The sequence below is a fragment of the Mesoplodon mirus genome (assembly GCF_964341445.2).
Source record: "Mesoplodon mirus genome assembly, chromosome: 18".
In the NCBI taxonomy this organism is placed as follows: Eukaryota; Metazoa; Chordata; class Mammalia; order Artiodactyla; family Ziphiidae; genus Mesoplodon; species Mesoplodon mirus.
The window spans coordinates 51,336,909-51,360,644 of record NC_138994.1 but is presented as its reverse complement, the minus strand read 5'-3'; the positions used below and the strand labels follow the sequence as shown (position 1 = coordinate 51,360,644).

The window sequence follows — 23,736 nt, the reverse complement described above, 5'->3', positions numbered from 1 at the left end:
TTATGCTATTGGTGTCTTATTTATTACAGCTACACGCTATTAACCCCAAAGTACAATGTTACAATTTTTGCTTTAAAGTCATATGCTCTCTTAAAGAAGTAATATTTCTATATTACTCTTTTAAACACTCACTCCTTAAATATCTTCACTTCTGGTATCATCTCGTCTCAGCCTGAAGAACTTTATTCAGCATTCCCTACTGTAAAATCTGCTCCCAAATAATTTTTAGTTTTCTTTTATCTGAAAATCTTTATTTCATTTTTTTTTTTTTTTTTTTTTTACGGTACACAGGCCTCTCCCTGTTGTGGCCTCTCCTGTTGCGGAGCACAGGATCCAGACGTGCAGGCTCAGCGGCCATGGCTCGCAGGCCCAGCCGCTCCGTGGCATGTGGGATCTTTCCAGACCGGGGCACAAACCTGTGTCCCCTGCATCAGCAGGCGGACCCTCAACCACTGCGCCACCAGGGAAGCCCTCACTTTCATTCTTGACAGATGTTTTCAGCAGTATAGAATTCTGGGCTGGATTTTTCTTCTTTGAGCACTTTAATATTGCTGTTCTCTGGCTTGTTATTTCGAATGAAAAGTCAGTGATTTGAAATGATACTCACTTGTATATGATCTGTCCATTTGTCAACATACATGTATGCTGTTTTCAATGTTTTTCCTTTGATTTTTCAGCAGTGTGATTATAATGTGAGCAAGTATTCATTTTCTTTGTATTTTTCTTATTTTCACGGGACTTGTTATGTATTTGTCTTTCACAAAATGTGAGAAAATTTTAGTCATTCTTTGCATACTTTTCCCATCCCATTTTTTTCTTTTCTCTTTTTGTTTTTGGCCACACCACGCAGCCTGTGGGATTTTAGTTCCCCGACCAGGAAACAAACCTTGACCCTTGGCGGTGAGAACGCACAGTCCAAACCACTGGACAACCAAGGAATTCCCTCCCATCCTTTTCTCTTCTCTCCTTCTGGAACTACATCTACACATATGCTGGACCTTTTGATGTGTATACTATCTCACAGGTTCCCCTGAGGCTGTACTCTTTTTTAATCTTTTGCTTTCTATTGAGTTAACTTCAGGCTCACGAATCCTTCTGTTATTTTCCTTATTCTGCTGTGAAGCCCATCCAGTGAATTTTTATTTCAGATATTGTACTTTTTAACTTTTTTTTTTTTTGGCTGCACTGTACTTGTGGGATCTTAGTTCCCTGACCAGGGATTGAACCTGGGCCCCAAGCAGTGGAAGCGCTGTTTCCTAACTACTGGACCACCAGGGAATTCCCTTTTAACTCTTATTTTTTCCCAAGACATTGTATTTTTTATAGTTCCAAAACGTCCACTTGGTTCTTTATTATAATTACAGTATTTCTACTGAAATTTCCTCTTTTAATTTGCACAAACATATTTTCCCTTTCATCCTTGAACACAGTTACACGAGAAACTTTAAAATTCTTATCTGCTATGGTGGAAGAATAACAGTAAGACTTTGCTAATTTACTTATCTGGGTTTTCTCAGGGATAATCTCCATTGATCCTCTCGAGTATGGGTCACGTTTACCTGTTTTTTCATGTGCTGAGTAGTTTTGGATTGTATCCATGCTATTGTAAAGAATGGGACTCTAGATTGTTATGTTCCTCTGAAGACTATTAATTTTTATCAGGCAGCTACCCAACTGAAATCAAATTGCAAATTGCCTCACTAGCAATGATGGGTGGCAGCCGAAATGTCAGTTCAGTCAGCAAAGAGACTTTTAAATGAGAAAATTATTAGGCATATTTTTAAAAGCTGACTTTAACATTTCAAGCACAACATAGTATAATCTGCAGAACAATTCTGTGAATTCCTCAGAAGATTCATTTCCAAATGTCAACACTGCTGAGAATTTTCCAGCCATTAAAAAAAAAAAACAACAAAAAAAACCCACCTAATAGAAGTTCCCAAATCTCAAAATTAAGTCTTACTGAGCTTTCAACCTCTCCCTGAGAGAAGACTTGGGAGCACAACTGCTCTTGTCCTCTCCTGCTTTCTTTTGGATTAAATAATTTTTAGAATTCTATCTTTGTTATCTACTGACTTTTAGCTATACCTCTTTGCATTATTTCTATATAGTGCTTGCCCTAAGTATTACCATATATATTCTCAACCTCTCAAGGTCTTCTGAGAATTCATATTGTATCACTTCAAGTAAAATATAAGAAATTTACAATAAAATGTATCCATTTACCATCCCTTGGCTACCTCTTAATGCTATAGTTACCATATATATGATGCACCTACATAATCCCCCAATATAGTTATAATTTTTGCTTTAAACACTTGTAAGATTTTCAAAGAAACTGAGAAATAAGTCTCTTATAACTTACCTTCATATTACCATTTCAAGTGTTCTTCCATTCCTTCTTGAAGATCTATTAGGACCATCCATCTCTTCTATTTTGTCCTTAATTCCACAGAAGAAAAACTTTTGGTGCTATTTACATTTCATCACTCCAGAACTTTCAGGCTCATGAACATAAATGCAAAAAAAAAAAATTTAAACAAAATTTTAGCAATGCAAATCCAAAAATATTTTTAAAGGACAATATATAACAACTGGGGTTTATACCAGGAATGCAGGGTTGGTTTAGTATTTAAAAAGCAATCATTGTAATTCATTATATGCATTATAATTCATTATATTAAACTAAAAAAGAAAACACACATGCTCTTCTCAATAAATGAAGAAAAGGCATCTGACAAATCCAACATCCATCCATTCTTGATAAAAACTCTCAGCAAACAAGGAACAGAAATGAACTCCTCAACCTAATAAAGAACATCTATGAAAAACTTACAGCTAACATCATATTTAATGGTGAAAGAATGTTTTTCTCCGTAAGATCAGAAACAATACAAATATGATGTCTGCTCTTACCATTTCTATATAACATTGTGCTGGAGGTTCCAGCCAGTGCAATTGGGCAAGATAAACAAATAAGAGCAGGAGAAGAAAAGAAGTTAAAATTTTATATTAACAGAAAATATAATTGTCTATGAAGAAAATCTGATGAGATCTACAAAAACAACAAAACACTACTACTAAAACTAAATGAGTTTAGCAAGGTTTCAGGGTACAAGATCAATACACAAATATCAATGTTATTTCTATACACTAGCAATGAGCAATCAAAAACTGAATTTTAAAAAGCATACAAAAACATTAAAGATTATGAAATACTTAGGGACAAATATGACAAAAGAAGTGAAAGACCTGTACACTGAACAGTATAAAACACTGCTGGAATTTTAAAAGGCCTAAACTATTAGAGAGATATACCTTATTCATGGATCAGAAGACTCAATACTGTTATTAGAATAGACACCTCACTAAAGAAAATATACAGATGGCAGATACGCACATAAAAAAATGCTCAACATCATTAGTCATTAGGAAAATACAAATAAAAAAACACCTACTAGAATGGAAAAATTAAAAAGACTAAGCCAGCTCTACAGTACAATGGATAGTGTGTTGGACTTGCAAAAAGACTAACTATACCAAGTGCTGCAGAGGGTGTGGAGGAACAGGAGATTTCAGACACTGCTGGTGGAAATGTAAAATGGTACAATCATTTTGTAAAACAGTTTGGCAGTTTCTTAAGAAGCTAAATACACACCATACTATCCAACCATTCCACTCCTATTTATGCACAAAAAAAAGGAAATGTATGCCCACATAAAGACTTGTCACATTCATAGCAGCTTTATTAGTAACAGACAAAAGCTGGAAACAACCCAAATGTCCATCAATAGGTGAATAAACAAACCGTGGTATGTCGTAACAGTGGAATACTTCCCAGCAATAAAAGGAATAAACTACTGACACATGCAACATGGATGAATCTCAAAACAATTATGCTGAAAGAAGCCAGACCACCTCCCCGCTAAAAAAAGAGTACATGAATTATATGATTCCATTTATATAAAACTCTAGAAAATGCAAACTAATGTAAAATAACAAAAAGCAGATTAGTGGTTGGTTGGGGATGAAAGAAAGGGGAAACAGGAGGGAGGAAATTACAAAGTACAACAAGGAAACTTTTGAGGTTGAAGGCAATATTGACTATCTTGATTATGATAATGGTTTTACAAGTGCATACATATCCCAAAACTTCTCAAACTGTATAGTTTACATACATGACTTTTTAAGTCAAATAAAACTGTTTTATGAAAAGAAGTTGTATCTTTCAGAAATTTCCTAAAGACAGGCTAATACACATACAGAATATTGTCCTGTTTTATACATATTAAGATTATGCATGTTATGTATCTTACTATTCTCATCTAACATTGTATGCAAACAACTTACAACATTAGCAGAAATGTTTTAGCCTCATTTTTTTAAAACAGCAACATAGTATACATAGTAAGGGTGAACCAAAATTGATGGGCATTTAGGTTATTTCTAATTTGCTATTATAATGTCAAAGTGAACATATTTTACATTTATTTGTAAGCATACACACACAAGCAAAGGGTGCATTCATTTAAAACTTTCATTTATATTGTCCTGTCTCAGGATCTACATAGAACTGTTAGAATTAATAAGTTAATTTAGCAAGGTCATGGAAAACAAGGTCAATAGAGTATTACTATAAGTAGCAACAACCAGAAAATGAAAAAAATACTATTTAAAATAACACACACAAAAAATCAAATACCTAGAAATTTGTCCAATAAAAAGCACCAGACCTCTACATAGAAAACCACAAAACACAGGAATTCCCTGGTGGTCCAATGGTTAGGATTCGGTGCTTTCACTGCTGCGGCCTGGGTTGGAGACCTGGTCGGGGAACTAAGATACCGCAAGCCACACAGCACGGCCACAAAAAAAAAAAAAAAAGAAAAAACATTATTGGAAAAAATTAAAGATCTAAATAAATGGAAGAATACTATGTTCATGGATTAAAAGAACATAATTGTGTAAATACTGTGTTCATTCTCCCAAATTTATTTATAGATTCAGTAAAATCCTAATCAAAATCCCAGCAGGTTTTTGTTGTTGCTGTTCTATTATTGAAATTAACAAGCTGATTCTAAGGTGTATATGGAAATGCAGAGAGCCAAGAATAATCAGTACAATCGTGAACAACAAAAAAACTGGAGGACTTACATTACCAGATATTGAATATTGAATTATTTTATTCCTACAGTGTTGCACTGGCACTAGGACAAATAGACCAATGGAACAATAAATGTTGCTGGGTCCACTGAATATCCATATGGAAAAGTGTTATTTTTAACGTCTCCCTATTACCATGCACAAAATAGATTCTAGATGATTCTAGATCTAGATATGATAGGTCCAACAATGCTTCTAGAAAAACAAAAGATGAACAATCTTGGGGTAAACAAATATTTCTTAAATAGCATACATAAAGCACTTACCTTAAAGGAAAGTACAGATATACTGGACTATATTAAAATTAAGAACTCCTGCTCATCAAAAGACATCATTAAGATAATAAAAAAGCAGGACACAGAATGGGAGAAGATAACTGCAATAACTACAAAGACACACTCTATTCTTAAATATATTAAGACGTCCTACAAATCAATAAGAAAATGACAACCTACAGAAAAACAGGCAAAAGATATCCAAATGTCCATAAACATATTAAAAAGTACTCAGTCTCATTAGTCATCAGGAAAACACAAATTAAATCCAGAATGAGATATCAGTACACACCCACCAGAAGGCTACAACAAAAAACAGTGACCACACCAAATGCTAGTGAGGATGTAGAGCCACTGGGATTCTAATACACTGCTGGGAGGACTGTGAAACAGTACCGCCACTTTGGAAAACTGTTTTGCAGTATCTACTAAGCTGAACACATGTGTTCCCTATGACCGAGCAATTCCATTCTTAGATATACATGCAACATTCATTCATACATGTATATACCAAAAGACATGTAAAACAATGGCCACAGCAACATTATTTGTAATATCCAAAAACTGAAAATAATCCAGTGTCCATCCATAGAACAGGTAGTGGTATACTAATGCAACAGAATACTACATAGCCATAAAAATACACTATTATTACAGGCAATAATACAGACTAATCCCACAAACCTAATGTTAAGAGGAAACAAACAACAAGCCATTTATGTATATATGCCATTTACACCAAGTTCAAAAACTAAGCAAAATTAATCAATGGCAACATCAAGATACTGGTTCCAGTTGTAGGGGTAACAGGGGGTAAATTAATGAAGAGGGCATGGAGTGCTCTATGATGTTGGTCCTGTCCTATTTCCTGATATGAGTGGTGGTTAAATGGTGTGTTCCCTTTGTAAAAATTCTAAGACGTACACCTTTGATGTATTTTTTATACTTGAATAAAAACTTTACTTAAAAAAATACCAACAAGTCTTATGTATTCTCTACATCCTCACCACAACAAAGTATTCTATAAATCTAATCACTGCTAACTATAATTATAATCTTAAACAAGGTGAAATTAGCATCTCGTTTTCGCTTACATATCCTTCATGACGAATGAGGTTAAGTGAAGAAAAAAGTTTTTAAACGTTTATTACTTGAACTCTGCTGAAAGCAAATTCTGAGGGAGTTCAGCAGTTATTGTGGCCTGTTAACGCTACAAATGTACCACTAATTAATGGGAAAGAAGCCTTAGGTGCTGAAATAAGCCCTACCACAACCCTATAGCTCCAGAATTCTAAATGGAAAAGGGTCTTCATGGAAGACTCAGAAACAAGCAATATGGGGTGGAAGCATGAGTTCCAAGACTTTTCAGCACAACTGAAAAAAATGGTCAACGATAGCTTTAGACAGAGGAAGAAAGCTTCCGGACATGACTCATACCGCATGGGTTGTGCAAGTACACATTCTTAACATCAATTATGTGAGAAACAAATGTCCAAAACCCAATGAACTTTTAAAGAACAATAAGACTTAGGTTATCTGGAAAACTCAGTCACAGCACTGCAGCAACTTGGCAATCCATAATCACTGGTTATCTATTTGGATTATGGCTCTACTTGTCCAAGCTAAACTGTTTTAAATTGGAAGAATTGCTCCACCTGTTAAAAAAAACACTAATTTTTAAATTTCTAAAGCTACAGATTAAGAAATTGCCAAAAAAATTAATCTAGGCAGTAATCCTCTTTTTAGACGGCAGCCACTGAAGAGCCCTAAATATATTTATCATTTATATTCTATTTCCTCAATTCTAATATGATTTATACTACAGCTTAATGTGTCTACTATAGCTTTTCAAAAAGGCATATATCAATTGTAAACCATAAACTGATCTCAGAAATGTTAAAATATATTTTTTAGATGATCACTTTAGGGTAGGGGAAATATATTTCAATAAAACACTAACAGCCTAAAAGAAAGAGAATGCTTAATGGTTAAGAGCATGGGCTCTTCAGTTATACAAATCCAACTGTGAATCCTGTTTGAATACACTAGCTTTGTGGCTTTGGACAAGTACCTCAACTTCTCCCATCCCAGTTTTCCTATTTAAAAAACACAGATGGAAAACTTACCTAATTATCGAGTACCTATGTGCTAGACACTGCCTAATAAGCACAGTGCCTGGTACACAGCTGATACTCAATGTTAGCTATTAGTTGTCAATAACAATCACAAGTCTGGGAACTCAAAGAAATGAGAGATATGTCTTGTTGGATGGTTTAATTTTGCTGAATTGGATTGGATCCAGTATCACCACTTCCTCTAAAAGCTCGCAATTCCTTTTCAGTAGGCAGAGGAAAGGGGGAGGGGCATGACACAGGGAATTAAGAGGTAGACTATACATATAGCCAACATTTTAACTATAAATGGAGTATAACCTTTAAAAACTGTTGTACTCCTGAAACTCATTAACATTGCAAATCAACTATACCTCAATTTTAAAAAAAATTTCGAGGGGGAAAATAAAACTTTAAATCCAAATCAAAGAAAGAAAAACAATTCCTTTAATGAAGCATCCCAGAATTTTACCAGGGATCCCTGTGAACTTGTTAAAAATTTCAAAACAAAGCAAGATTCATCTTTATGCAATTTTTTCAGCATGATCACTCTTCTACTGTCCTAGGATCAATAGTAGAGCAACTAATATGGGATTTTGTTTTGTAAAACCCTCAAGTGGCATTCGTCTGGAGCAGAAGTCACTGTTTGTATTATTCCATCAACACGCCCTTACTATGATCTAACAAATTGTCTTCCTAGAAAGCAGCAAAATATAATTTTGGAGATCTTCCTTTCTGGCCACCCATCACAGAACCCAAGTATGGGTATAAACCCATTTATTGCTGCTCCTAACATTTTAGAAAACCTTTGGGTTTAAAACTTTTTTTCAAAGCAATTACCAAAAAATCAAAACAACTGCATTCAAGTTGTAATGGTAACTCAAGTTTCTATCAAAATCAACTGATCCTCACAGATGACTAAACCAAGAGCTGAAAAACACACTCCACCTCCCAGACAACAGATACAGGAAGTAAAATAACACTGTCCTCACAGGGCTGTCACCTTTCTGCAGTCTTCGCTCGCTGTCTTCCAATCTTTGATAGGGATCTTTCTAAAGACCTGTACTAATCACCACTGTCCTTCCTATGTGCCTTCATTAGTTTCTTTGGATGGCAAGTCCTTTTTTCTCCATACCAAGATTGCCACACCACTGAAAATGCTCATGGCATCCTGAATTTGCTGGATACAAATAGAAGTCTACATAGTCAACTAAGGAACTCTTTCACTAAACAAATTCATGTGACAACCCAACTTGGCAGAATCACCTCCACAAACCAGACTATTTTGTTAAAAGATTACCTATGTGTTCATTCAAACTGTTCCAAGTCCAGGCATTCACACATTAGTGTTTAGTGTGGGAGCGGCCTGCAAAACCCTGAATCCTATTAGCAGTTTCTTTAAAAATCTGTGATAGAGCTTAACAAATTCCTCTAGTTTTGGACTGAGATGCAGCAGACAACACTTGGCAACATTACTGCTGGAAAAAAACAAATCTGATTCTCTCTTGGAGGTAGCTCCAAAGAGTACAATTTATATACAATCGTCTCCAATCATCTGACAGAAAAGCAATTCACAAAAACATTGTTTCTTCTACATACACTTATTTTAATAAGAACTACCAGTACATCACTAATCTACTTATCTCCCAAGTATTTACTACGAAGGTATACTTTTGGTGTCAACATCTCATTTGGCAACAAGTCAAGTGTGGTCAAGCTAGTAGTCTCATACATTGTTTGATGGGGCTATGATGTTGAACAATTCTTGGAGGGAGATAGTATTTACCAATTGAAAAGTATGTGTTTTCTAACACAGGAAATCTAGAAATGTATCATACAGATACACATGCATTTACTGCAGCACCATTTACAACAGCAAGGCTGGAAATAATCTGAATGTCCACAAGTAGACAACTGTTTTTTTCCCCCAAAAATCAGGAGTACATCAATGTGAGGCAGTCATTTGAATGAGACAGATCTCAATGCCTGACAGTGATCTATACTATCTATATGCACTGATGTGTATGATCTCTGGAAGATATTCTTACATTGAGTGTTTCTAATAAAGGGGACTACCATACTATTGTTTTACCATGTGTACACATATACTGAGAATGAATTTAATCATTCTTCTCTGCTCCTGTCACTCATTGGGGCGGGGGGGATTTTTCCCTCCGCCTAAGAAGGATTATTCTGACACATTCACATATTCAGCCTTTGGTTGCACAACCCCAAAAATTCCATGCTGGATGATCCACAATTACACCTTGTATTATAAATACACACTGGCACTTTAATGATTAAAATAAACATCGTGTTGTTATCTGGTTTAGAAGACAGGATACTTGCACTACTTATACTTGTTCTTCACAACCAGGTTACAGGTATTTTTCCCCCCAGAAATATACATCAGTTTTGGGAAACAGACAAGTGATTTACGGAAGGAAAAAAATAAATGAGATCTTTTTCACATTCAGGCAAACAATATAATCAATATGTTCAGACTAGAGATTTTATTTTAGAAGGATAAAGGATGGAGGCGCAATGATGTTTGGCATTTTTAATTTAGGTTTGTTTTATTTAAGTTTAATGTTAATCCATGCTGTGTTTCAGTAAGAACAATACAGATTCTGTATCTGTGGCTCCAGTCAGATATCCAGTAGTACAAATTAGCTTCAAGTTACACATACTGAACAAAAGAGGTTGAGCGAGCGAAGGAGGGGAGGGGCGGGGCCCAGGAGGAGAGGGAAGGAGAAGAAACAAAGAATTGAACACGCATGCAGGCTTTTCCATTACCACCTTCAATGCTAACCTGCTTCAGAGGGAGAGTAAAGTAGGCAAGAATGAGCAGCCACGGATTGTTGAACTGTTACCAGCACCATGCTTTTCAGCAACATTTCAGCAGAGTTTGAAACACTTTTTACAGCAAAACCATTAGAACAAACTCCCCAAACAACCTTTAACCACCTCAAGCTAACATCCAATTAATTTTAAACATTGGTATAAAGTTCAATTTAAACAATTAGAAAAAGGGAAAGATACCACATACACCTCTATAGTGTGATTAACCTTTCTCTTAGATGCTTGCATCACCTAAAAGTCTAATGGCTTTCGAATGTAATTTCCATTTCTAATGGTGACCTTGCCACATCTGGCAGGAGACAATACAGTAATGCTGAAAAAGCCTCTATGCAGTCCTGTTAGTGTCTTAAAGAACCTAAAAGCTGGGACCAGTAAAATCCACAGAAATTCACTCTTGCCTTTAAGAACTTTTGAAAACTGTTTTTTAAAAAACAAAAACAAAAACAAAAACCAACAGGGCAGGAACCTAAATTCTGAGACCAAATGTAAAAGTCAGATTTGGTGGTTCTCAGTGACAATGGGGGAATTTCCAAGAGGGGTGGGATGGGAAGGTGTGGGGTGGTCAGAGATGGTTTCTCTTGTTGGCTTTTATGTCTCACTGATTTTCATCTTCCACATCCTGCAGCGCTTCTTTATTCTGCTCTTCACCTGCAAAGAAGAATGACAGTTAATTATTTCATAATGACTAAACTAGGCTGTTGTGGTCACAAGGGTATCATTCCAAGCATAAAGACTCCTTATATTTGCTACAATTGGTTTAAACACAGACAGGCAAAGGATTTCTACCTTGACACCTGAGATGCCTAAGCCAAGAGGTGCTGCTGGATCAAGGTCCTGAATGATTAACAGGATGAAAAAAAAAACAAAAACGGATGCATAGTAAAAGTCAGTGTTTTTATGCTAAAAAAGCTCTTAGGTAGACAGCCAGGTAACCATATTGTTAAAATGATTTTCAAGCTTTCATGTACATCTTGAGTCAAAATACTCTTTCTCAATAACCTCACCTCTTCAAGAACCAAGAGTACTTTATAATTTTTTGCAAAATCTTATTCTTCTGCAGGTCCCATTATTAGAAATGTTTCAATAAGAGAATTGAGCAGTAAAATTCTTCAAAGGAGTTCTATAGTTTTAGAGGAAGGATTCTGCTTTTGTAAACGAATATTTTACACATTTTGTATCCTGGACAGTCACACCAAACCATAATCACAATTTCTCACTCCAGAGTGGAATAGCATGCTCAAAGTAAACCAGACCACTGAGGTTATTAAAGAAGGGCATTTGGACCAGTTCTCTCATGCCACTTTTCTTTTCCCTTTGAACACGATGATTAGCCTGAGGAGTTTCAACTGCACTATGACATGCAACAGAAAGCCAGCCTATTTACCAGAGAATCATCTACCTATTAATAAGCATTAAATAAGTCAGCCATAATAAGGAAGCATGCAGGCTTTTGCCAAAAAATAAACAGGTAAAAGTTACATTCTTCTTCTTTAACAAGCCACTTGTAATTCCTATGTAGTTACTAGTCTGATCAAAATAAATGAAAATCAATTAACTAACCCAACAATCATGGTATGGTAGTTCAGACAACCCATCCATTCATAGTGCTTGTTAAATTACTTAATTAGAATGGACAAATGACACTAAGACCGGCTGCCTACAGACATAAAGCAAAACTCTGAGGAGTGCTTTTAAACAGTCTTAAAGACCTTGATACAATAAATGCTGTCATGGCAATAAGGGTTAAGTAAAGATAGTTTCAGTCATTTTAACATTTCTTTTGTGATGAAAATATTTGACATTGATTGTTTAACTCTAAAAGTACTTAATGTACATAAAGATTTTTGACTCACATTTAGAAAAAGACGTGCAAGGAAAGACAAAAGTAACTATTTACTGCGGGAAGAAATGATGGTCCGCCCAACTGTTTCCCCGGAGAACAATAATGTATTCAAACTTAGGAAATGATAGGAACGTTCACTCTCATTTTTAACAGCCATACGCTGCCAAAATATGGTTAACATACAACAACAGAGCACACTCTAATTTACTCATAAGCAACCATTAGATTTGCCAAAAGTTCCAAGTAACTTTGGCATAAAAATACTGTCACATAAGTCACACCCAAACAGAGGTAGACAGGGGTAGCAGATCATAAATGTCTTAGAAGGTTTCACATCCTGGAATGTAGAACAGGCAGTTTTTTAAGCGACAAGATGATGATATGCAGGCATGATTAGTGAAGAACCAAAACTAAAAGCAGAATTCACTGTGCCATGATAATGACTTACAAAGTAGAGTTTTTAGGAAAGGAAGAGTTGGATTTTCCTTTAGGAATCTATATTGCAAGGAGAAAGGGAGGGAGAACAATCATATGAAAGCAACATTACAAGAAAAATAAACCAAGAGCAGGACAAAGGAAAACATCAATGATTTAGGGGAGTCAGATTTTGATCTTTTTACTTTGTATGAACTTCACTCTAAGAAATAATCTGTTCCTTTTTAAGAGAATGAAATAATATCCTCTTAAAAGGTATACAGAAGGGGGGCAAAAAGGGTTCTTCAGATACATATTTCTTTGCCCAGTTTCTAGATTTGGGGGGGAGGAGGGGAACGGGCAGAGAGAACACACTTCCTCTCTATGGAATTGTGTATTTAACAGTCCTCTGACCACAGGTTAAGAGAAAAGGACTGAAATCACTTGATGAGAAAAAGTGGTGCTCCCTTTAAAGAATTATGTTTCAACAGACCCAGACAGACATTAACATACTCTGCAGTTAAAAACATATAAACGTGTAAGTAAAGGCTTGTGAACAATATATACTTCTTCCTTTAGAAACCCTCAATTCAAAAGGTTTTTTACACCATTTTTCATATTTAAAGTAAAAAAGGAGAAAACCATCTAAATAATCCTTAAAATAAATGCAAGTAACATCCTGACCAATTTCATGACCAAAATTCTTCTACATTCAGCATTGATTCTAAATCACAAAACCAATTTAATTTAACATGTAATACTCTACCTTTTATCAAAACTGGAAAACAATTTCCTAGTACCGACAACAATTTGTAAATTCAGATAGCTTGTTAATATTGCTAAAATTTCAAGATAGACCACTTGCATTTTTCACATTAAACTGCTTCATAATTCCAAATATTTTGCGACAAACCTCTTAAATGAAAATCAGTCTGTTTCGACCAAATTTAATTAATTGGTCAATTTACAAAGTGAAAAGGAATTGATGCAACTGAATTTCACTAGATTTTTAAGTGTTTTAGGATTAAAGAGAAATCTACCCTAAAATGTAATAAAACAATTTGTACAAAGAACCTTCCCAACTATGAAAACATAACAAATCTAAAGATACCCTATTTTTAAATGATCCATTTCATAAAACAATGCTCAATAACCAAGAGAAAGCATTATCTTTGGTTCTGTATAAAAATAGAGTGACATACAGTCTACCCTCAATCAATTCTTGGTTATGAGTGATAATGAAAAATATAGACTTTTTGTAATCTAGCAACTTAGTTATAAGAGCTGGCATCAAATGTCTAAAAAAAATTGCTTTTCAAAGTCACCTTCTTTTTGTTACTTTTCACCCTCAAAAAAACATCCCCAGAGGTCAAAGGGGTATAGAGCTTACTTATAGGTCAATACCGCTTACCAAACTCTCCACATGCTTTCCTTTTATCCCCTCAAACAGGCAGAGATATTAGTCTTCTCTGAGCTGGGGGTGACTGTGAAGAGTCCACAGCTATTTGGCCATTCTTCTTAGTAGTTATTGTTAGAATACAATAGAATTTAAAGCTGGAAGGAACCTTAGTCATTAGTTCAGAGATGGTTCAATTAGTTTTGAGTCCCACAGACTGGTACTGGTTGCCCCTCAAGTGCTGTGTTGAATGAAAAGTCATCTGTGGCTCCACCTGGCTTTGTTGGTAAAGTGTACAAGTAGGTCACATGTGCCACATGTATCAAGCCAACCCTAGTCAAGTTTCTAAATAGTTCATCAAGCTGGTGCACTTTAGAAGCTGAGTCACCTAATTCTCACTTCAGTAACCATGACTCAAGATAATTCTAAAATCTGACTCTATCCTTCCACTGTCAACCTACATGCCCTGACACCCATTTTCAAATACATCTTTAAAAAGTATGTTTCCAAATACAGTACAACATGTTGGTCTGACCGACGGAAAATACAGCTAGCCTCAAGCAATACAACATATGCTTCAGTTTGGGTAATACACTCTTAAAGGATCTGTAGCTGAAAGTGACAAGAAACTTTATTTCCACTCCCCATATCACCACCACCAATTACAAAAACTCTCATAATTATCATGCCACACTAGTTTGTGTCCATCTCCCCGTCCCATCCCCCCTCCTTCAATGATGTATCATGGATTAAAACAATTCTTTAGAAATGGGCAGAATAAAATATCCTTTAAAATCAAGAAACGTGACAAATTTGGCCTTTTACAACTGGAAGAAACATTAAGCACCCACCCCACCCCACCGCCCATCACAAGATTAAATTTTATAAAATATTCTAGTAACTATTTACAACTGCAACGCTAGAAAACAAGACACTACGCCAGACCTCTTAAATAAGGACCTATGGGCAGGACATGCCATTTGTTGTGTAGAATACAGAGGTAAACTAGTTCTTTTTTTAGATCAAAGATTTCCACACAGAAAAGATGCTTCATAAATATCTACTTATAACCATCTAGTTTTTTGTTTTTGTTTTTTTTTAACATCTTTATTGAAGTATAATTGCTTTACAATGGTGTGTTAGTTTCTGCTTTATAACAAAGTGAATCAGTTATACATATACATATGTTCCCATATCTCTTCCTTCTTGCATCTCCCTCCCTCCCACCCTCCCTATCCCACCCCTCTAGGTGGTCACAAAGCACCGAGCTGATCTCCCTGTGCTATGAGGCTGCTTCCCACTAGCTATTTTACGTTTGGTAGTGTATATATGTCCATGCCACTCTCTCACTTTGTCACAGCTTACCCTTCCCCCCAACCATCTAGCTTTAACCTGAGGATTACCACTCAGCCAAAGCAGTGATCATGACAATCAAATACAATTAACCTTAGACCCCCTAAAATTGAATCTGAGAAATGATAATATGAACTGCTTCCTCTCCCTCCATCTTTCAAAACACAGTGTGAGAGAAGAGGTAAACTAAGTTTAGCAAACAGTATTAGAGGCAAAACTTTAAATCTTTGAATATTAACAAAAGATCCCCTTTCCCAAACAGGTCTTTTATCATCTTACAGACCAAAATGGAAGACTGTACTTTGATATCATTTCCGGTAAAGGCAGTAATCAAAATTTGATAGTTTGGAGGAAAGGCTGTTGAGTCTAAATTGTAGCTTAATGTAAAGAAATCCCAACTTCTAAGAGTAAACAGATCCAACAACTGAAAGAGACAACACTTTAACTTCAGTCTCCTTACCATCACCCTGCATGTCTGAAGTCCATAGTGTCAGATTATCACGTAACAACTGCATGATAAGCGTAGAGTCCTTATAGCTTTCTTCACTCAGCGTATCCAGTTCTGCAATTGCATCATCAAAAGCTGCTTTTGCCAACCTACAAGTGTTTACATAAATGTATTACAAAAATAAGCTAAAAAAGTCCAAAACCAGAATTGGAAATGACATAAGTTAAATTTCAGTCTTTTCTTCAGTTATCACACAGTAATAGCGACACTGAATGCTTGGGTTTAGGCACTGAAATAAAGGAAAAGCAGATGTAACTGATGAAAATTAACTTCCTATTAACTCCCTTTTTAATTTTGTAATCCAGCAACTTTGGAACTACTGGAACTTTTGGAGTTCCACTTATGACTATGCTTTTGACAAGCAGACCAAATTCCATTCTAATCCACCACCAAAATACATGCATATTAAAGGTATTTCCAAATTCTAGTCAACAGTTCACTTATTTAATGAAGTTTTAATGCAAAAAGAGAAAATTCTGGGACAGTATCTCACAATTTAATCCAACAGAATTTAATGTTAATGGAGCAATAGGCAATACAGAACTCACAAAAATGTGATCATATAAGTGAATTACTACAGTTAAAATGAAACAAAATTCACATTCACTTGTTGAGTACTGCCTACTATGTACACCAAGTGATGATGGACATGGGTGGGGAAAAGAAAAGAGGAAAGAGAGACATAACCTGGGTACACAATGAACTTTTTAAAACATCTAAAAATAGAGGGACTGACACATAAATAACTACTGTAAAAGGAGGATGAAATGCTATCCTGGAGAAAAGTACTTTAGGGATCCAAGAGGAGGAGCAAATGGGGAGGTCATATTTGAACTAATTACCGGGTAGGAAAACAGCACAAATGGCACACTTCAGATTAAAGCAGAAGCATGGAAAGGACTAAGTTGAAGCTACGTGTGGGACAGCTAGCCTGGAGAATGGCAATGAAAGATTCAACCAGGACTATCAGCTAAACAGCTATAGCTTCTTTATTAGTCAAGACATACTACCTGTTTGGACAAACTCGACTAGCAACATTTAGAATGTTTTTAGATAAATTAATATTTATTTGCATTCAAATGAATCCACCTTACATCAGGAAAATCTCTCCTTTCATGGAATATCTGATTCCTACATACTCAAGAACACTGAAGTTACAAAGAATAAATACATATTCCTACTATATGAAGTATCTAAAATAGGAAAACTCATAAAGACAGGAAGTAGAGATTACCAGGGACTGGGGCAGAAGGAAATACGGAGTTACTGTTTATTGATCAGTTTGTTTCAGGTGATGAAAAAGTTTTAGAAATAGTGGTGACAGGCAATATTGTGGGTGTACTTAATGCCACTGAATTGCACATTTAAAAACAAAATGCTAGGGCTTCCTTGATGGCGCAGTAGTTAAGAATCCGCCTGCCAGTGCAGGCGACAGTGGTTCTAGCCCTGGTCTGGGAAGATCCCACATGCCGCAGAGCAACTAAGCCCGTGTGCTACAACTACTGAACCTGCGCTCTAGAGCCCGCAAGCCACAACTACTGAAACCTGCGCATCTAGAGCCCGTGCTCCGCAACAAAAGAAGCCACCACAACGAGAAGCCCACGCACCGCAAGGAAGACCCAATGCAGCAAATAAAGAAAGAAAGAAGATTTTTTAAAAATAGAACACTAAACTTCATGTTATGTATATTTAAAAAGTAAAAAGCTATGTACATAAAGATATTCCTTAAATTTATATGTGTATCAAAAATTGGGAACAGGGGGCTTCCCTGGTGGCACAGTGGTTGAGAGTCCACCTGCCGACGCAGGGGACATGCGTTCGTGCCCCGGTCCGGGAAGATCCCACATGCCGCGGAGCAGCTGGGCCCGCGAGCCATGGCCGCTGAGCCTGTGCATCCGGAGCCTGTGCTCCGCGACGGGAGAAGCCACAACAGTGAGAGGCCCGCGTACCGCAAAAAAAAAAAAAGGAACAATCTGATGTATAAATAGGGGAGTACTTTTACATACGTCAATAGGATGCCGAATTTTATGATAGAAAATACAAAATGACATGTACACTAAGAGCATAACTATATTAAGCACATGCTATAAAGACTGAAAGCTAATATACAGAAATGAAGATAATTCTATTATGAAAATTCCCCATTCCTTTCTCTTACTCTGTAACAAGGTTCTTTTCAATCTACCAATCAAATTTTTCCCCATCAACATAATTATCCTAACTGCTATCCTAGTGAAATGAGATAGGTCTGTCTTTATATCATCCAAAACAGCTGCATTAAAAGCCAGAATAATTCTTTATTACAGGGCCAAGCCAACGAAGGCAGTCCCAAGGAACAAGACAAAAAACAAGTAGCTATTCTCCTTTGTAACCTTTTTTACTTCCAAAGTGAGAGCGTTTGTTCTCTTTCATGACCTACCTGCAGGCACGGTCAGGGGAATTAAGAATTTCATAGTAGAATACGGAAAAATTGAGAGCAAGACCTAAGCGAATGGGATGTGTCGGTGGAAGTTCTGTCATTGCAATATCACTAGCAGCTTTATACGCCACTAGGCTGTTCTCCGCAGCTTCCTTCCTGTCATTTCCTGTGGCAAATTCAGCCAGATACCTGTGGTAGTCCCCTTTCCTAAAACAAAACAAAAACAAAAAAACAGAATTAGGAATAATGCTTTTTAAGTAAGTTGTTAAAAAGTTTCTGTATTACATAAGATCACGTATGTGACAAAAATATGAAACAGGTATACTTCAATAATTTCAAAAAGTCTCTTTCAGGAATGACTGACTCATCTATTTAGTTTTCCTCCTCAGAGATTTCACATTGCCAAATATAAGCAAAATCCTAGAGAAACTAACTGAAAAGGCTCAAAAATCAACAAATTTATCACTTGATAGACGAGAATTAAATATAAAAAGTGGTTCCAAAGAATGGCACAACAGTTTGTTAATCATGAAATAAAACTTCCATATAAATTGTTAAGACTGAACTGTGTAATGCACTGCTTGTAGCCAGGGGGGCAGCCCCACACAAGCAAATGAGTATGAATAGGTAAAGCGAAACCTAGTACATTTTTACAGTAATAGTCTGACCACCTAAATGCAGTAATATTGATTCTTCTTAGCAGTGAATCTGCAAATGAGTATTCAAAAATTAATTTGAGACTCACTCCTCCCGTAACTATCTCTCCAACGTTAAATAAAATGTTGTAAACCTACATTAAAAAGTGATGATTCTAAGAGAGCCAACATTTATCTGACATTTTCCCTTCTAGTATAGAACCTACATTTTATAATAGAAAACCTTGGACTCGCCAGTGTTAGCTGCTGGAATGAGGTGTTTGTCCAGTACATCCAGAATGTCACAACAGATTAACTTTAGCTCAGTCTCAACCTGAAAAACAAGTCAAAAAAATTGTTTAAGAAATTATATATAAATGATCACATTCTATCTCTGGTTTTGGAGAAGAGAACATGCATACCCCTCTCCAAACCCCCCTTCCCTCTCTTAATACAAAAGCAGAGAAAAGCTGTCTCCGGTTTATGGAAAGTCTTTCTTCCTAAGTGCCATTACTTAAGTGCTTTAAAAAACCCTCACAGTTCAGCTACAGAACAGTGATTACTACTTACTAAATGCAGCACATTTATATTAAGTAGCTTCTTTAATGAGGTAGCAACTATTGTCTCCACTGAATGGGAAAACAAAGGTTACTGTATTTGTCCAAAGATCACTAACTTAAAGAACTTAGGGGCAGAGTGAGAACTTGAACCCAGGTAAGGTTGCATGGTTAGAGTCACAGTTTGTAAGGGATGGAATAAGAATTCAAACCAAGGTATTCTGCTTCCAAGGCTCACATTTCTAACCACTACTATGCTCAACAGCCAACCACCTGAGTGGTAGATCCACAGCCAGTTACAACACCAAAAATCTGTAAACTCAAGGAAATATTGCCACTCGTCCCAATTCGTTTATCATGCCAAAAACACACACTACTCCTAAACATATATACACCATCTGCTTTCCATTTTCTATTACTACAGTGACATTGTTCAACCTTTCCAAATTCATTTCATGCCCTCTGGAACCTCCTCCTTCCCACTGTAAATAATTCGCCCACTCTCTCTTCTCCTATAATCTCGTTCTGATCCTAAGTAAAACCAGCTTTCTCCTGAATGAACTACCTTCTTTATGGCTTTTCAAGTAAAGATAGACTACTCTAAGAGAAGGATGATTTCTGAATCTCTTAACTCCTCACTGACTCAGTATGACTGCTCTCCTAATAGTCCAAACCCTTCCTCCTTGGAAGCTCATCCACTATGTTTTAATTTCTCAATTTCTGTTATCAGTAGATCTCCACAGGCTCTTCACCCACATTCACTGAGTATCTACAGCTTACCTCTACAATTCCGGGTATCACACACCAAGGTATTATCATGTTCCTTTCAACACAGTTCCTTCATCTCAACTCCATGACCTTCACCTGTCCATACTCCTAACTGTGCTGTTCTATCCTGGAAGTCTTAAATTCCAACCTCTTGACTCTTTCATCTTCTCCCAATTTATCAGTTCCTCCCTTTGCTTCCTGCTTCCTTTCCTACTTATCCCAAATCCCACAATCTAGTTCACAGACTTACCTCTTTAGCACTTTCTCATTTCCTCATCCCTCTGAGACACCAAACTTGTCTATTGACAATCCATATTCTTTTTTCAACATATTTGAAAGTAATGGTCACACTGGTACCAGGTAACCACCTTCTCTGTAACCCCAGGTATGTTACTTAATCACTCAGAACACCTGTTTTCCCATCTATGAACTGGAGTAATACCTACCCTTTACACGGTCATTTAAAGATTAAATACAGTATCTTGCACAATTATATATATTACAAATATCTCCCCATGTTAGTCAGTAAATGTTTCCCTTTTCCCTCCCCCTACCAAATTTACTACTCCCCATGCTAACTTTGTGACTGCTTCTGTTATTTCCCTCACTGTACTCTTAAGAGTGTGTTTAGAATCAGTTCCACTAGAATCAGTTTCTCAACAGTGGGGGGGGGGCTATTCTATGCATAACAGGATGCTCAGCAGTATCCCCATTTCTACCCACTGAAATACCAGCAGAACTGTCAAGTTGTGACAACCCAAAATGTCTCTAGACATTGCCAAATGTCCTCTGAGGAGCAAAGTCACCTCTGGTTGAGAACCACTGCACTAGATCAAACTTTTTTGACCAAAACCCACAACAAAAACATCACATATCGTATATACCCACATGTAATATATGAAACAATAACTTTATGAAATAATGTCCAATGCCCTCTGATACTTTCTATACTATTAAAAAAACAATGACTAGACTGATCTTCCATAAAGATATTAACTGTAACTGTCTCAACTTTGCACATAACACCTAGCAACTGGTGTGGCACATAATAGACACACAAATCTTTGTTAAATTGTCCTGAATGGTAATTTCAAGTCACTCAAGGAAGTATTTTGTAGTTACCACAATAAAAACAAAGATTAAATTAGTTCTTTACTTGTGTGGTGCTCAACACTACTCTCTGCAGCTTCCAAGGAAAAAAAGTTCTTCTCCTCTGTCCTGAAATACTGTATAGCCTATAATTCCCAATACCGGTGAATGAAAGATGTAAATACATTAAAATGTAAAATATACATTACACAGGTATACAACAATGTGTGTACTAGGCTATGATTTAAACAGTCCACCACCTAAGACATCATTCTTTAAACTTGTCTAGGATACGACAATCTCACCATTTGCCGATACTCCCGAATCATTTTTAGTTTGTCTTCTCCTCCCTTGTTTTCTTCTTTCTGTTCAATGCTGCTGATTATCCTCCAGGAAGCTCTTCTAGCTCCAATCACATTTTTATATGCAACAGATAGGAGGTTTCTTTCTTCAACTGTCAACTCCACATCCATCCCTGCTACTTTCTTCATTGATTCCACCATTTCTATAAGTGAAAATAAAATGAGACCGTACAAACTATGTTTTATTGAAACATCCTTTTTTTTTTTTTTTTTGGCGGTACGCGGGCCTCTCACTGTTGTGGCCTCTCCCATTGCGGACGGAGCACAGGCTCCGGACACGCAGGCTCAGCGGCCATGACTCACGGGCCCAGCCGCTCCACGGCATGTGGGATCTTCCCGGACCGGGGCATGAACCCGTGTCCCCTGCATCGGCAGGCGGACTCTCAACCACTGCGCCACCAGGGAAGCCCTGAAAACATCCTTATCTCAGTAGATCTTTTTGCTTTCAAGCTAATGTAAAACAAAAAACAAAATTTTTAACAAAATAACTTCACAATCATCAAAACTAGTATGAGTAAAAAACTAAAACCATGTAAAAGATAAAGTAAATTAAGAGCCCAGAAAAAATAGGATCTAGAATATAAACTGTATGGAACCAAAATGACTTCATACAGTATCAAGTATAAAGTATAATTCAGTATGGCTTGGAGGCATCTCTCCCATATTAAGAGAACTAGGAATGCACACCTATCCGTTTCCCAGTAAAAATAATTCAGCTGGCAGTTTAAAACAGAAGTTTTAAATTTACAGACTCTGAAATGCATTTACTCTCAAATAAATTATTCCCCAATTAAATACAAATAAATTAAACTTCCCCAAAAAGTAGTCACTGGAGAAAAGGGAATTCATTCATATAGCAAACATATACTGAGCATTTGGCTAGTCACAAACACAAACTTATCTTTGGGTATTTGCAATCCTTCCTCCTTTAGAAGGGCACTGTCCACCTCCTATGAATTCATTCATCAGCAAAGTTTTGTATGGTTCTCACTTGTCACCACTAGGTGGCGAGCAAAGAAAGGGGCCCAGATAAACCTTGGGAGATCCCAAGTATAGGAAAAAATAGTTAATAAAATGCACGTGAATGCAAAGGAAGAGCCAAAAACAGCTCAATAAACACTAACTGAATAAATATATTAATGAAAACTATGCTTTTAGAAAAGACTAAGTGCGATATTAGCATGTGGCTCTCCAACTTTTACTGCGTCAGAATTTTTGGTGATGAGACCCAAGGATCTGCATTTTAACAAGCACCCTTAGCATACATTCTAAGCATAAGCATACCTTAAAGTACAATGCAGATGGTGACTTTATGAAACACTGCTTAATAATATGATAAATTATGTGTAATCCCAGGAAATGATATGTGTCCAAAAATTATCCTTTCAGGAATATCAAGAAGTTACATAGTGGGGGGAGTTCCCTGGTGGTGCAGTGGTTAAGAATCCACCTTCCAATGCAGGGGACTCGGATTCAGCCCCCGGTCGGGGAACTAAGATCCCACATGCTGCGGGGGCAACTAAGCCCGAGTGCCACAACTACTGAGCCCACGTGCTGCAACTACTGAGCCCGCAAGCCACAACTAGAGAACCTACATGCCACAACTATGGAGCCCACGCACTCTGGTGCCCGTGCACCACAACTAAAGAAAAGCAAGTGTGCCGCAACGAAGAGCCCACGCACTGCAACGAAAGATCCTGCATGCTGCAATGAAGATCCCATGTTCTGCAACCAAGACCTGACCCAGCCAAATAAATATTTTTTTAAACAGAAGTTAAATAGAAATATTAAGATGATATGATCTTTAGAAAACAATTCAGTAGTTTCTTACAGAGTTCAACACTGTAAGACTAAGCAAGCCCACTCCTAGGTATTACCCAAGAGATACGAATATATATCTGCACAAAGACTTTTTTACATATATGTCCACAGCAACTTTATTCATAATAGACAGAAGGTGAAAACCACCCAAATGTCCATC

General features: G+C 36.6%; 1 protein-coding gene across 1 annotated transcript in view; it reads right to left on the bottom strand.

Moving 5' to 3' along the window:
• Positions 1-10,099: 10,099 nt before the first annotated feature.
• Positions 10,100-23,736, bottom strand: part of YWHAE (tyrosine 3-monooxygenase/tryptophan 5-monooxygenase activation protein epsilon) — a 43,915-nt gene continuing 30,278 nt past the window's right edge. The window contains exons 2-6 of the mRNA XM_082603703.1: positions 21,699-21,898; positions 19,207-19,313; positions 18,345-18,551; positions 15,878-16,014; positions 10,100-11,059 (exon numbers count right to left, since the gene is read on the bottom strand). Coding sequence (XP_082459829.1) covers positions 11,007-11,059; positions 15,878-16,014; positions 18,345-18,551; positions 19,207-19,313; positions 21,699-21,898 — 704 coding nt within the window. The 3' untranslated portion in view covers positions 10,100-11,006. The remainder of the gene's footprint in view (positions 11,060-15,877; positions 16,015-18,344; positions 18,552-19,206; positions 19,314-21,698; positions 21,899-23,736) is intronic.